The 16023-nt window shown below is 43.0% G+C and overlaps 1 protein-coding gene across 6 annotated transcripts in view; it reads left to right on the top strand.

Annotated features, from left to right (window-relative positions):
- Positions 1–12653, top strand: part of LOC135544727 (spectrin alpha chain, non-erythrocytic 1-like) — a 55114-nt gene extending 42461 nt beyond the window's left edge. For 4 of the 6 annotated variants that reach the window (XM_064972581.1, XM_064972576.1, XM_064972579.1 and 1 more), the window contains 20 exons: positions 16–178; positions 917–931; positions 3546–3677; positions 3954–4091; positions 4486–4590; positions 4948–5156; positions 5272–5514; positions 5716–5947; positions 6111–6270; positions 6425–6501; positions 6631–6840; positions 6932–7228; positions 7441–7553; positions 8240–8257; positions 10812–10866; positions 10959–11155; positions 11300–11353; positions 11553–11699; positions 11939–12086; positions 12314–12653. In XM_064972581.1, the coding sequence (XP_064828653.1) occupies positions 16–178; positions 917–931; positions 3546–3677; positions 3954–4091; positions 4486–4590; positions 4948–5156; positions 5272–5514; positions 5716–5947; positions 6111–6270; positions 6425–6501; positions 6631–6840; positions 6932–7228; positions 7441–7553; positions 8240–8257; positions 10812–10866; positions 10959–11155; positions 11300–11353; positions 11553–11699; positions 11939–12086; positions 12314–12439 (2839 nt within the window). In that variant the 3' untranslated portion in view covers positions 12440–12653. The remainder of the gene's footprint in view (positions 1–15; positions 179–916; positions 932–3545; positions 3678–3953; positions 4092–4485; positions 4591–4947; positions 5157–5271; positions 5515–5715; positions 5948–6110; positions 6271–6424; positions 6502–6630; positions 6841–6931; positions 7229–7440; positions 7554–8239; positions 8258–10811; positions 10867–10958; positions 11156–11299; positions 11354–11552; positions 11700–11938; positions 12087–12313) is intronic. The other 2 variants (XM_064972578.1, XM_064972582.1) reach the window with 1 other exon arrangement.
- Positions 12654–16023: the final 3370 nt, after the last annotated feature.

The following is a 16023-nucleotide window of genomic DNA, read 5'->3' on the forward strand; positions in this document are numbered from 1 at the left end:
CCTCCCGGTCTGCAGGTGGCGCCGTCTGAAGGCCCAGATGATTGAGAAACGTTCCAAGCTGGGCGAGTCCCAGACCCTGCAGCAGTTCAGCCGTGATGTGGATGAGATTGAGGCCTGGATCAGCGAGAAGCTGCAGACGGCCACCGACGAGTCCTACAAGGACCCCACCAACATACAGGTACAGGATTGGCTAAGAATGTCACAATGACAGGCTCGATCCTTGGAGTTTCAAGGCTGAACCATAGAGATGGATTGTGGGCACACTTGCCACAAAAGACCGATAGCAATCGGTAGCGCCATAGAGGGCTTTCAGCATCTCTATGGGCTTCCCCTAACCACTGATCTAGGGTCAGTTTACCCCATAACCATTAGTTGGATGACAAATATCTGAAATACTTTGACTTGATCAAAAGATCATGATCAAATAATGACTTGAAACACCCTTTTTTCAGAATTTCTGATGACCCCACCCCAAATGTAACGGTGTAACCTTAAAATTGATAAATGTCGATTTTTACATCAACAAATAACCTTAAATACATTTACTAAAAAAAAAAAAACATTCAAATGATCTGTCCAAAACATGTGTATGTTGCCATAATTCTGTACTGTAATATTTTTTTTAGACATGTATTTATTTTAAAATGTTGACAACCCCACTAATTCCTCCACAACCTGGCCTACAAGGCATTTAATTTGGTTTCAAAAGAGGGTAAACCCATTTCGGGCGAGTGTTTTGTTAATATAAATTACATCTAACTTGTCAGTGGTTTCAATACTGCAGTTTAATACTGTGTAAATGTATTGTTGCTCCCTGTTAATGACTACAATGCTCCCTTACCTGTACCTACTGACCCAACCCCCATGTGTGTCTATATGGGACTGAATCTCTCCTCTGTTTTTATCTCGTTTATAGTTGTCCAAGCTGCTGGTAAGTTGAGTAGTGTGTCTGCTAAACTAACACCCAACGTAGGTTTTGTGTAGAATGTTGTAGACACGTGTGTAGAATGTTGTAGACACGTGTGTAGAATGTTGTAGACACGTGTGTAGAATGTTGTAGACACGTGTGTAGAATGTTGTAGACACGTGTGTAGAATGTTGTAGACACGTGTGTAGAATGTTGTAGACACGTGTGTAGAATGTTGTAGACACGTGTGTAGAATGTTGTAGACACGTGTGTAGAATGTTGTAGACACGTGTGTAGAATGTTGTAGACACGTGTGTAGAATGTTGTAGACACGTGTGTAGAATGCCATCCCGTGTTTTACGTGTTCATCTGCACCCGCTTTTTTGTTGTTGTACAGGTTTCATACATGTCTTAATTTCCCCCGTCTTGTGCCATCAATGCACATGTTTGTATATGACTGCAGTTGTTTCCATTTTGTTGCTGGTTGTGGCTTCTATATATATATTTTTTGTTTGTCTGCAGTTAGATAGTCTTCAAACTTGCTCCACATATTGTTGCTTTTTTTGTTGTAAAAAGTAGTCCTATAAATCTTGCCAAATGTATTTAAACATGAGAGAGAGAGATTGATGTGCCTTGCCTTTTTGCAAGCTGGTTGTAACCAAAAACCACACTTTAGCCACAAACGAAGTAACATCAAGGATAGTGCAAAGTAACGTCACCGACACCTCCAATAAGTGTTTGTCTGCTCTCTACCTCTCAATCTCTGGTTATGTAAAAACTAAGTGTGGAATGAGTTTTTAAAAGACCTTCTCATCTTGTAGGTATCTTCAAAAATATATTTTGTCGCGACCCCGTTGTGGGTCCGTTCCATCTCCATTTTGTTTCACCTTGGTGTGTCTTGTACTGTAGAAGTCAGTTCGACACATCGTCTGTCCTCATTTGGTGGTGTTTGAACTTTTTTTTTTACCTTGTCAGAATTACATGGCCAGTATTGAATAGAGGAGAATCATAGCCAATTTTGAGTCCTTGAGAGACTTTTACAACTGTAAAATGTAGCATTGGTTTCATCATCTGCATACACGTATCAACTGCGTTTTGGCCATTTGCCGGTGGAAAGTTACTTTAGGTTACTTTAGGACTTCAGACATGACAATGCCATTAATGCTAATAGTTAACGAACGAGAGAGCCAATTCAAGAAACAGTGTAGTTATCTCGTCTGTTTTACCTGCTGAGCAATTTACTCTCTAGCGAGCTTTTTCTCTCCCGTGGCAACGGCCCACACACCATTTACTTTTTCATGATTTTCATTGCTGACCAAAAATGATCTATAACTGGGCAAATAACTCACGGGCTATTATTATCAATAAATGTGCAAATGCAGCTAAGCTCGCTTTGATCTCTAAAACATATCTTGTGAATGCATGATTGAAAGACTACTCGTGCCTGTCAATGCAGGCCTACAATAATTATACTCCAATGCGATCTGCAGAGATTGGGAGGGGACAGTGAGCAAAACATCGCATCCAGTTATGATCAGAGAAGCCTAATTGTTTGATTATTGTACTTTTTTTTTCTTTTTTTTCTGTATATTATTTTTATAATTGTTCAAACTGTAATCTTTAATCTGCTAGTCCAACATTTTATTTTACTTGTCCCAGGCAATCGGACAAGCGTTAATGTTAAGCCCTGCATAATCAATAGCCCCAAATAGGAGATATTCACTCTCCACGCACAAACATAAACAAAAAGTCAAAAAGGACTGACACTTATGAAGCGTATTGTAAAAAGTGCCTTTCTAATATATACAGTATAATTTATATAATATATACAGTGAGGAGAGTATTCAGACCCCTTGACTCGTTCCACATTGTTACTTTACAGCCTTATTATAAAAAAATTAAATTAAATAAAAAATAATAATCCTCAGCAATCTACACACAATACCCCAGTGGCTTCAATGTCCTTGAGTGGCCCAGCCAGAGCCCGGACTTGAACCCGATGGAACATCTCTGGAGAGACCTGAAAATAGCTGTGCAGCAACGCTCCCCATCCAACCTGACAGAGCTTGAGAGGATCTGCAGAGAAGAATGGGAGAAACTCCCCAAATACAGGTGTGCCAAGCTTGTAGCGTCATATACAAGAAAACTCAAGGTTGTAATTGCTGCCAAAGGTGCTTCATCAAAGTACTGAGTAAAGGGTTTGAATACTTATGTAAATGTTTTATTTTTAGATAAATAAAAATGTCTAAACTATTTTTGCTTTGTCATTATGGGGTGTTGTGTGTAGATTGATGAGCGGGGGAAAAAACCAATTGAATTCATTGTAGAATAAGGCCGTAACGTAACTAAGTGGAAAAGGTCAAGGTGTCTGAATACGTTCCAAATTCACTGTATACTTTGCCTCCTTATTTAAATTATTCTATAGAAGAGCATCTGCTAAATGACTAAATTGCCTTTTCAATTGTACATCAACCCTTACCAACACGTATCTAAGTAGCCTACCGGATTGTGTTTTCACAATCCAAGGGAAGATGTCACCCATCCAGCACCAACCCACTAGCTCTCCATACTCCATGGTTCTCACTCCCTTTATCTCCCCTGTCTCTTCCCTCCTTCCCCTGCCTGCTCTCTCTCACAGAGTAAGCACCAGAAGCACCAGGCGTTCGAGGCGGAGCTGCACGCCAACGCAGACCGCATCCGTGGGGTCATCGACACAGGCAACGCCCTCATGCAGAGAGGGGCCTGCGCCGGCAGTGAGGACGCAGTTCAGGTACACAGTTTTCAAACATCTTACAATTATAAGGGGTGTGTGTGTGTGTGTGTGTGTGTGTATATAGGACATGTAAGTATAAAAATGTTATTTACATACAAATCTACTTCAAGGACAAAAGCCTTTGAGAAAAACATGGTGATCACATAGCAAACAAATGTTAAATACATTCTCTTTCTATGCAATTCAAGCAACGTGAACGGATTCTTGCCTAGTTCAACATCTACTGTTTTTGTCAGTAGTCCAAAACTGGGTATCTACCCTTGTGTTCTTTAGTCGCGTCTCGGTGCCCTGGATGAGCAGTGGCAGTTCCTGGTGAACAAGTCAGCAGAGAAGAGCCAGAAGCTCAAGGAAGCCAACAAGCAGCAGAATTTCAACACTGGCATCAAGGACTTTGACTTCTGGCTATCTGAGGTAAAAACAAATGACAATAAAATACTAAAAAAAATCTGGATGTAAAAATTAGATCACTTTCGTGAAAGGTTCGCATCCACCACACAATTCTCAGAAGTTAAAGATGCTGATATTAGGTTTATCATGAGAAATCATCAGTACTGAAAACCCTGATGTTTAATAGGATTTATCTGAGACCTGCACAGATCGTCAGAAAGATTAGAAAAGGAGAGGTTTGATTTGCTCAACAGACACCCAAAAACACATCACCTCGGAGTTTGTTTCCAGCAATTTAGTTAATGTTAGACAGATTTTTATAGTAAAAAATAAAAGATGCTGAGAAATGCTCTCTGAAAACAAAGACGATGAGGAATTACCGTTCACAAAATAATGTTTTTCTCGTTTTTCTCTGCAGGTCGAGGCCCTTCTTGCCTCTGAGGACTATGGCAAAGACCTGGCCTCCGTCAACAACCTGCTGAAGAAACACCAGCTTCTGGAAGCCGACATCTCTGCTCATGAGGTAATGTACCCTACGTCCACATATCCCACGCTTCTTCAGTTGGACCAGGGGAAGACCTCGTCTGAAAATGGCTGAATGATAGTCCGACCTCAGCTGGAGTCCTTGATGTACTTAATATGAGAAATGCTATATGTGAAATCCGTTATCTGTACACTTCCGTGTTAAATGATAACTGGCTGAAAGCTGACACTGCCTCAGTTTGGTTTGACATTGAAACCTCTGGTCAAGCATCGCCTATTGAACTTATCATTCTTATATAACGTCTGTCTTTTAATGTTTTTTTTTGTACAAATCACTAAAGATATCCACCAGTACAGGTTTGTGCTTTGCGTTGAATGTCTTTCCGTCTGTCTACAGGATCGCCTGAAGGACCTGAACGGCCAGGCCGACAGCCTGACGGCCAGCACAGCCTTTGACCCCACCCAGGTCAAGGTCAAGCGCAACGCCGTCAACGGACGCTTCGCCAAGATCAAGAGCATGGCTGCCGGCCGCCGCGCCAAGCTCAACGAGTCTCACCGCCTGCACCAGTTCTTCAGGGACCTGGACGATGAGGAGTCTTGGATAAAGTAAGAGCGCCCCCTGGAGTTGTGGAGGAATGGATGCAAGACAATGTCTTGGAGGGTTGTTGGTGTTGAGACATTGAGGTCAATTACTAACACTTTTTTCCTTCTCTCCATTCAGAGAAAAGAAATTGCTGGTGAGTTCGGAAGACTATGGACGTGATTTGACAGGAGTGCAGAATCTGAGGAAGAAACACAAGAGGCTGGAGGCTGAGCTGGGGGCCCACGAGCCAGCCATCCAGTCTGTGCAGGACACTGGGAAGAAGCTGTCTGATGACAACACCATCGGCCAGGAGGAGATTGAGCAGAGGCTGGGCCAGTTTGAGGAGCACTGGACGGAGCTGAAGGACCTGGCTGCAGTAAGGTGAGACTGGACACACACACACAGATACATTTTGATACAGATCCACTTACACACACACACATTCTGATACTATCACAATACTGGTATCGTCCCAGCCCAATCTGATACAAAAACAAATTAACATGCAGACCACACACAGGTGGAACCCCATTATCTTGGGCATTCATTGATAATTTTATTTTTTTGTGTATGTGTGATCAGGGGACAGAGGCTGGAGGAGTCGCTGGAATACCAGCAGTTTGTTGCGAATGTTGAAGAGGAGGAAGCCTGGATCAACGAGAAGCTGAATCTGGTGGGAAGCGAAGACTACGGGGATACCCTGGCCGCCGTGCAGGGCCTGTTGAAGAAGCATGAGGCTTTTGAGACTGACTTCACCGTGCACAGGGACAGAGTGAATGATGTGTGTTCCAACGGAGACGAGCTCATCAACAAGGTACGTCTCAGCCAAACGTTATGATTAAGAGACCAGGTACCAACTGAACGTGTTGACTTTTTTTTTTTTTTTTTTACAATTTACACTTTCACTAGACTGGCTGTTGTCCCAGACTGATTTTAAATGCATATTTTGTGTCCCTGTGTCCCTGTCCTTCACTTAGAACAACCACCACGTGGACAGCATCTCAGCCAAGATGACGTCCCTGCGGGGCAAGGTGTCTGAGCTGGAGAGGGCCGCTGCCATGAGGAAAGCCAAGCTGGACGAGAACTCTGCCTTCCTGCAGTTCAACTGGAAGGCCGACGTGGTGGAGTCCTGGATCGGTACGCGAGAGGGGCTTCTCAATTATACTGTTACTGTTGTGTTCAGTCTTTAAGCTCTTCACTTTCTTGAGGGTGAACTAACTTGAAGTTTTCACAAAAGATGAAAGGATGTGCATTTGAGTGCATTATTCAATCTGTCCGGTTGTTTGTGCAGGTGAGAAGGAGAACAGCCTGAAGACTGATGACTACGGACGAGATCTCTCCTCTGTGCAGACGTTGCTCACGAAGCAGGTACGCTGTAGCAATGTCTATCTCCTAAATGAGGGATACCACGGCCGCCATTTTCTGCCAGAAAGCTCACCTCACATCAGACACATTCACCCATGCCTCATGTTCCTTCTTCCCTCCTCGGGTCGACAGGAGACGTTTGACGCTGGTCTTCAGGCCTTCCAGCAGGAAGGCATAACCAACATCACGGCCCTCAAGGACCAGCTGCTGGCGGCCAAGCACGTCCAGTCCAAGGCCATTGAGGCCCGCCACGCCGCCCTCATGAAGCGCTGGAACAAGCTGCTCGACAACTCACAGGCTCGCAAGAAGAAGCTGCTGGAGGCCCAGGATCACTTCAGGAAGGTAGGATATCTTAATGACTACAATTCATAGATTAGTATCATTGGTGCTCATATTATAGTCCGTCAAACATCACTGACCCCCCCCCCCCCAGGTGGAGGACCTGTTCCTGACCTTTGCCAAGAAGGCATCGGCCTTCAATAGCTGGTTTGAGAATGCAGAGGAGGACCTGACGGACCCGGTGCGCTGCAACTCGCTGGAGGAGATCCGGGCTCTGCGCGATGCCCACGAGGCCTTCCGCTCGTCGCTGAGCTCTGCGCAGGCCGACTTCAACCAGCTAGCTGAGCTGGACCGGCAGATTAAGAGTTACCAGGTGGTGTCCAACCCCTACACCTGGTTCACCATGGAGGCCCTGGAGGAGACCTGGAGAAACCTGCAGAAGATCATCAAGGTGAAGAGGGGTGGGAGATGGCCTGGTCCCAGATCTGTTTGTGCTGTATCTCCAACAGGGTGGGAAATTAACACTTGCCAAATGTTGGTAGATTTTCAGTAGCCATGTTGGCGAGTGATCACACAGAGCATTTGGGAAACATTTATTTTAATACAATCTGCATTTTGTCTGGGAAGCACTTCATCCATCCATCCATCCATCCATCTATATAGGAACGAGAGCTAGAGTTGCAGAAGGAGCAGAGAAGGCAGGAGGAGAACGACAAGCTGCGGCAGGAGTTTGCGCAGCATGCCAACGCATTCCACCAGTGGCTGCAGGAGACCAGGTAGGGTCTGGACCTGTGGTGCTAGGAAGACAGTGCACTTGCTATTTGATATATTGGTATATTCTAGGAATAGGATGGGAGAATGTCAATACCATTCCATTTTAAAATCCAAATAAATGTACATGCATCACCTTACCCAATAAGAAATCAATGGAGCTACCTGAACTTTAAAAGTGCATGCTGCTAAGAAATGTATGTCCTGTCTTTCTCTGCCACGTTGTTGTTCTCTGGCCATAAGGAAACATGGTGCTATTCATTGGAGTTGCAGATAGATTTGTACGAAACTGACATGATGCTCGACTCCACCAGACACTGTTTTCTTGTCAATTGTACACAACACACTTGTGTCTGCAATGCTCTGAATGTTTTTCCTCACTGAATAGGCCACAGGCAAAGCATGATTTGTGTATTTTTGGTTGTGGGTGGATGGGGAGCACTGTTACAACTTTTACACAACCACACAAGTGATCTGTGAATGTTTCAAACTGAAAATGGATCATACTGCAGATGTACCTGTGCTCACACTGTATTTCTGTGTTTGTCAGAGGGCAATCACGCAATGACCATTGTGCCCCTGCCTAGTGTTTCTAACCATTGTCTCCTTCTCCTCCCCCCACACCCCTTTCCCACTTTTTCCCTCTCTTGCTGCTACCTCGCTGATGATTGGGAATCACTTTGCATATCAGGACATATCTTCTGGATGGGTTAATATCACATTTTACTGTCTTTGTGTGTGTGTGTGTCTGACTGTGTGAGTGGGGTCAAATCAACATAATGCGAGGATGATGAAATCAAGGTCTGTGATCTGAAAGATGGGTAGATTGGAGTGATGGCGCTTTCCACAAATCAGGTTTGTTGAGCCACTGCAGGTTTGGTATCAAGTCGGTGGTCAAATGTTGCATCATACATGTTGTTTACATAGAACCACCAGGTAACCACCAGGTAACCACCAGGTAACCACCAGGTAACCACCAGGTAACCACCAGGTAACCACCAGGTAACTGTCTCCACGTGAAGAAGTTGAAGGTAAAACTGGGCCACTTTCACTTTAGAGAATCTATATTTTGTGTAGCCCTTTGTTTCTGTATGCCTTGTCCTTTTTTTGACTAATGTTTTCATCTTTGTATAATTTCCTTGTGAATGGTGCTCCCTTTTCTTTTCTTATTTACTCTCTTTTTATATCCTCCTTCTCTGAATAGCATAGCTTATCGAAGGGTTGTCCGTGTCTTTCAGTATGAAGTCAGTGATGATCTTTCCGGAAGGTCTTTTTCTTTTTCTCCTATCATTACTTCCATCATACCCTCTGGGTTGCGTGTCCTCATGCTCTTTTAAAACCAACCATTTGGGCTCGGTGTGCTCAGTTTCATCTCTACTAACTTTACTGCAATGTAACTCACTGAAACTAAGATCAACCTCGTGATTGGTCTGCATACTTTTTTCAAATCTGACTACATTGAGCACTGTTTTAAAGGAGAGCTGAATTTCTTAATTCATTCGCAACAGATTCAGAGTAAAATGTAGTTAACGTTGTGCACTGTAGCCCTAACCATGGTATAGATTACCACAGCTATCAGTTAGCTTCTTTGGCATGGATTGATAGGCTTTGTGCAAAGGCCAGTGTATTTTGGGATTTCTTGTAGTTTTTCTTCGTACTTTTTGAGTCATTTTTCCACCATTTGAGGTAAGTCCAGTGACATTTCTAGGGAAATTGATGGCTTTGAACATTTTGAGTGTAAGGAAACAGTTATTCTTTTTACTACTGTTTTGTACTTCTGTTTCCCTACTTTTTTAAATTTACCAAATGTTTCCAGCCTTATGTTCTCTGAAATTTGAAGATGGTTTGCTATTTTGAGGTTTCATAAAAACATTTTTACTTTGCTTCTTTACAAAAATCATAGATTATTTGTTTCAATTAGTAAATTGTAAGATTTGTTTGGAATCTCTTGAAATCCCACTGGTATATTCAAATGTATGAATTGAATCTTATCAAAATGAGAATTAATCAGAGTAGGAATGAAGTTGGGTCTGTGGTTAAGAATCCAAGGGTTCCCACCTGTGGTGGAAAAAGTACTCAATTGTCATACTTGAGTAAAAGTAAAGATACCTTTTTTTTTATAGAAAATGACTCAAGTGAAAGTCACCCAGTAAAATACGACTTGAGTAAAAGTCTAAGTGTTGAGTTTTAAATATACTTAAGTATCAGAAGAAAATTAAATTGCTAAATATACTTAAATAGCAAAAGTAAAAGTATAAACCATTTCAAATTCCTTATATTAAGCAATCCAGATGACACAAAAAATAAAGTTGAGGAATAGCCAGGGGCACACTCCAACACTCAGACATAATTTACAAACCAAGCGTTTGTGTTTAATGAGTCCTCCAGATCAGCGGCAGTAGGGATGACCAGGGATGTTCTCTGTTTAGTGAGTCCTCCAGATCAGCGGCAGTAGGGATGACCAGGGATGTTCTCTGTTTAGTGAGTCCTCCAGATCAGCGGCAGTAGGGATGACCAGGGATGTTCTCTGTTTAGTGAGTCCTCCAGATCAGCGGCCAGGGATGTTCTCTGTTTAGTGAGTCTGCAGGCAGTAGGGATGACCAGGGAGGGATGACCAGGGATGTTCTCTGTTTAGTGAGTCCTCCAGATCAGCGGCAGTAGGGATGACCAGGGAGGGATGACCAGTAGGGATGGGATGTTCTCTGTTTAGTGAGTCCTCCAGATCAGCGGCAGTAGGGATGACCAGGGATGTTCTCTGTTTAGTGACCAGATCAGCGGCAGTAGGGATGACCAGGGATGTTCTCTGTTTAGTAGGGATGACCAGGGATGTTCTCTGAGTCCTCCAGATCAGCGGCAGTAGGGATGACCAGGGATGTTCTCTGTTTAGTGAGTCCTCCAGATTAGGGATGACCAGGGATTTTCCTGTCAGATCAGGCAGTAGGGATGAAAGGGAAGTGGACCATTTTTTGGGTGTCAGGGAAAATGTACATTTTTATTTTGTAATGTAAAGTAAAAGTTGTCAAAAATATATAAAAAGTAGAGTACAGATACCCAAAATAACTACTTAAGTAGTACTTTTATTTTTACTTAAGTACTTTACACCACTGGTTCCTACTACCAAATTGGTGCGTGTGCATTTGTCAGACTGTGGGCATGTGACTGACTGGATCATCTGATCTTGATGGCTATGGCATGTTGTTTATCCCAATATTTCATCAGCCTAGAATTCTCCACTCCCCTGACACTTGTGTATATACATCTAGGTCCTGTATGGTAGAAGAGTCCGGAACCTTGGAATCACAGCTTGAGGCAACCAAGGTAAGAAAGAAACTCTTGTCATTTATGCTGGAGACAACCATTTTGGCTATTTCATTGCATAGCCTTACCTGTGTGTCACTCTCACTCTGTAGCGTAAGCACCAGGAGATCCGGGCCATGCGCAGCCAGCTGAAGAAGATAGAGGACCTGGGAGCGGCCATGGAGGAAGCCCTGATCCTGGACAACAAGTACACAGAACACAGCACGGTGGGCCTGGCCCAGCAGTGGGACCAGCTAGACCAACTAGGAATGAGGATGCAACACAACCTGGAGCAGCAGATCCAGGCCAGGTCAGAGAAAAGGAGACACACACAAAAACATTCTTACACACTATAAACTCCCATGTTGATAGCCCTTATAGATGTTCAAGCAGTAAACCTATTTTGGCCAAAGTGTTCCTTCAAACTTAATCTGGTCATATCTGTTCACTGCAGGAACACCACTGGAGTGACAGAGGATGCCCTGAAGGAGTTCAGCATGATGTTTAAGTGAGTGGCGGCCATTTTCACTGTACCTTTTGGTCATACCAAGTAGCTTAGGTGAAGGAACCAGGACAGTGTGGGTGGGTGGGTGGGTGGGTGGGTGGGGGGAGAAGGAGTTTGCAAGGCTGAAATTCAAAGAAGCTCTCCCTTTGCGCTTAGTTAAGTGAAGGAACTTAACCTCAACCATTTTCCCTTTACTCCCCAGGCATTTTGACAAAGAGAAGTCTGGCCGTTTAAACCATCAGGAGTTCAAGTCGTGTCTACGCTCGCTGGGTTACGACCTGCCAATGGTGGAGGAGGGAGAACCAGACCCTGAGTTTGAGTCCATCCTCGACACTGTCGATCCCAACAGGTCAGGAACCCGAGCTCTATTCTGATTCAGTCAACTTTACTTGGGGGTTTTCATCCGGCCAATCACTTGTTGGAATAGTATTTGAAAAACGATTAAACCCAAGAATGTTACTTTATTATTATTCAGAATGGGTGTGTTAGTGGTTTGCCTCATATTTAGATGTTTATATTTCTTTGATTCTTCGGGTTATGGCTTTCTCTAGCTGCTTTCTTATGGCTAACTGGTTGTGTGTGTTCCAGGGATGGCAACGTGTCCCTGCAGGAGTACATGGCTTTCATGATCAGCCGCGAAACCGAGAACGTAAAGTCCAGCGAGGAGATTGAGAGCGCCTTCCGAGCCCTCAGCGTCGATGCCAAGCCCTACGTCACCAAGGAGGAGCTCTACCAGGTACTTATACGCCGACCGTCCTTACACCACATTCTGACTCGACTGTTTCTCAGTCACAGTGGCTAATGAATAGGACCAGAATATTATGAATATGAGCTGCAGCCATAAAAGTTGTGCATTTTATAAATGGCTCTGAAATAAGTTATCAAAACTTGCATAAAACCTCTGAAGAAATACCTGCCCATCTCCTAACTTACAATCTCTTCTTGTTTCTCCCCCTTTTTAAGAACCTGAGCAAGGAACAGGCAGACTACTGCATCTCGCACATGAAGCCCTACCTAGACAGCAAGGGCCGGGAAATGCCCTCTGCCTTCGACTTTGTTGAATTCACCCGCTCGCTTTTCGTCAACTGATCCCTTGCCTGCCAGTAACCAATCGGGATGCATTTGCCGCAAACACACAAATACATGTCTGAAACTAGAATACTCCATAGTTACCTATATCGCACTCTTTGTGCTTCACTGCCTAGTGAATCTGTCTGCATTTGAATGTTTGTGCTTTTGCTGGATTTAATAACCCAGAGACGATCTGCTGTGTGCTTAATAAACGCTACTGGTTGGAACTGGACATGTCTTCTGTGTCTTTGTATTACAACATGAATCCACCTTTTGTTTCAGTTCAGTATAAAAAGGAACAACCAATGAAGGTCTGAATAACCACTCAGTTCCTATGGAGTAATAAATAAATACACATTTTCTGTTTCAACATCTCAAAAGCATTTTAACTCGTATTTATTTAACCAGGAAAAGCCCATTGAGACCCAGTCTCTTTTTCAAGGGAGACCTGGCCAAGAAGGCAGAAACGATCAATATATTAGAATACAATTCAACATGATCCAGCCTAAAAAAACAAACATTTACACTCTTAACAGCCTTCCATCAAAAAAATGTATTAATTCAGTGGCACTAACATATCTAGTTGTAGACTATTCCATGGTGCACAAGACGAGAACGCAGTCTTGCCTAATGTAAATGTCCTGGGGAATATAAGCAACCAGCTAGCAGACCAGGTATGGTAACGGACACCAGACCATCAAGGGGTTTTGTAGATGAACATGTACAAATGTAGCTTTCTGAGCATAAAAAGTGAAGTCCAACCCACCATTTGGTACAAAGTGCAATGGTGGGTGAGTGACTAGGCATTTGTAATAAAGCTCAAGGATGCATGATAAACTGTCCAGCCTCTGTAAGACAGCCCACCTGCATATACAACAAATCACCATATTCAATTAGAGAGGAAAGTGGCCCGAACAAGCTTCCTAGTCATAAGTGGGAAGCAAGCCTTATTACAAAAATAAAAACCCAATTTAAGCTTCCTTACAAGATTATCCATATGAACTTTCAAGGACAACTTGACATCCAACCATGTACCTAGGTATTTATAGGATGATATTTTTTCAATGGATAAGCCACCAGATGTGACAATGCTAACCTTCTCTGGCAGAGTTCTAGCTCTGGTAAAGGTCATGAATTTTAGTTTTTTTTTTATTTTAAGAATGTGAAATGTCAATAATAGTCGAATGATTTATTTCAGCTTTTGTTTCTTTCATCACATTCCCAGTGGGTCAAAAGTTTTAGTACACTCAATTATATTTGGTAGCATTGCCTTTAAATAGTTTAATTTGGGTCAAATGTTTCGGGTAGCTTTCCTCAAGCTTCCCACAATAAGTTGGGTGAATTTTGGCCCATTCCTCTTGACAGAGCTGGTGTAACTGAGTCAGGTTTGTAGGCCTCCTTGCTCGCACACGCTTTTTCTATTCTGCCCACACATTTTCCATGGGATTGAGGTCAGGGTTTTGTGGTGGCCACTCCAATACCTTGACTTTGTTGTCCTTAAGCCATTTTGCCACAACTTTGGAAGTATGCTGTTGGTTTATTTCTTTACTTACCTATTGTTCACCTAATACATTTTTTGCACTATTGGTTAGAGCCTGTAAGTAAGCATTTCACTGTAAGGTATATACCTGTTGTATTCAGCATTTCACTGTAAGGTCTACTACACCTGTTGTATTCAGCATTTCACTGTGAGGTCTACTACACCTGTTGTAGTCAGCATTTCACTGTAAGGTCTACTACACCTGTTGTAGTCAGCATTTCACTGTAAGGTCTAATACACCTGTTGTATTCAGCATTTCACTGTAAGGTCTACTACACCTGTTGTATTCAGCATTTCACTGTGAGGTCTACTACACCTGTTGTATTCAGCATTTCACTGTAAGGTCTACACCTGTTGTATTCAGCATTTCACTGTAAGGTTCTACACCTGTTGTATTCAGCATTTCACTGTAAGGTATACACCTGTTGTATTCAGCATTTCACTGTCAGGTCTACACCTGTTGTATTCAGCATTTCACTGTAAGGTCTAATACACCTGTTGTATTCAGCATTTCACTGTAAGGTCTACTACACCTGTTGTATTCAGCATTTCACTGTAAGGTCTACACCTGTTGTATTCAGCATTTCACTGTAAGGTCTAATACACCTGTTGTATTCAGCATTTCACTGTAAGGTCTACTACACCTGTTGTATTCAGCGATTCACTGTAAGGTCTACTACACCTGTTGTATTCAGCATTTCACTGTAAGGTCTACTACACCTGTTGTAGTCAGCATTTCACTGTCAGGTCTACACCTGTTGTATTCAGCATTTCACTGTCAGGTCTACACCTGTTGTATTCAGCATTTCACTGTCAGGTCTACACCTGTTGTATTCAGCATTTCACTGTCGGGTCTACACCTGTTGTATTCATCATTTCACTGTAAGGTCTACTACACCTGTTATAGTCAGCATTTCACTGTCAGGTCTACACCTGTTGTATTCAGCATTTCACTGTAAGGTCTACTACACCTGTTGTATTCAGCATTTCACTGTAAGGTCTACTACACCTGTTGTATTTGGCGCACATGACAAATGAACTTTGATTTAATTTGATGCTTAGGGTCATTGTCCATTTGGAAGACCCATTTGTGACCAAGCTTTAACTTTCTGACTGATGTCTTGAGATGTTTCTTCAATATATCCACATAATGTTCCACCCTCATGATGCCATCTATTTTGTGAAGTGCACCAGTCTCTCCTGCAGCGAAGCACCCCCACAACATGATGCTGCCACCCCGGTGCTTCACGGTTGGGATGGTGTCCTTTTGCTTGCAAGCCTCCCCCTTTTTCCTCCAAACATAACCATGGTCATTATGGCCAAACAGTTCTATTTTTGTTTCATCAGACCAGAGGACATTTCTCCAAAAAGTACAATCTTTGTCCCCATGTGTCTGGCTTTTTTTATGGCGGTTTTGGAGCAATGACTTCTTCTTTGCTGATGAGCTTTTCAGGTTATGTCGATATAGGATTTGTTTTACTGTGGATATAGATACTTTCATGAATAGGAATATTTTCGAGTAATATTTATGTCCGTTGAGTTATGCTAATTAGTGTCAGTCGATGATTACGCTCCCGGATCCGGGATGGGTAGTATCAAGAATTAACAACCTAGCTGGAGGTTTTGCTGTGGTAAAGCTATTCATGGAAGCTGGAAAGCCAGATAAGAACAGTTGTATGGATTTGAACTATTTATATCCACATGTTCCTCTGAAATCCAAGCTTCCTCCTTTCACAGAGGCAAGGGGAGACTGTTTACTGTTTGATTGGGTATAGTACTTCTGGGAAATATGTGAGGGAAGCCAGTACCTGCAATGTGACAGAGAATACTACTACTGATGGGGTGATGAGTAATCTGGCAGACTGGTTGAGTTCTGGGGATTTCAGTAAGATAAGGAGGCCCAGGGCTCACATCTGGTGGTGGTTGTGTGGGGGAATGACGTGATGGCCGAGTATTACTGGCTAATTGAACAGGGGTGTGTGCACTGGTACATTTGAGAATGCTTTTCACACTCATTCAACACCATGACATGGTGTTGACTAAACGGGAGAAAAGAAGTACT

Source organism: Oncorhynchus masou, chromosome 8 (assembly GCF_036934945.1).
Source record: "Oncorhynchus masou masou isolate Uvic2021 chromosome 8, UVic_Omas_1.1, whole genome shotgun sequence".
Taxonomy (NCBI): domain Eukaryota; kingdom Metazoa; phylum Chordata; class Actinopteri; order Salmoniformes; family Salmonidae; genus Oncorhynchus; species Oncorhynchus masou.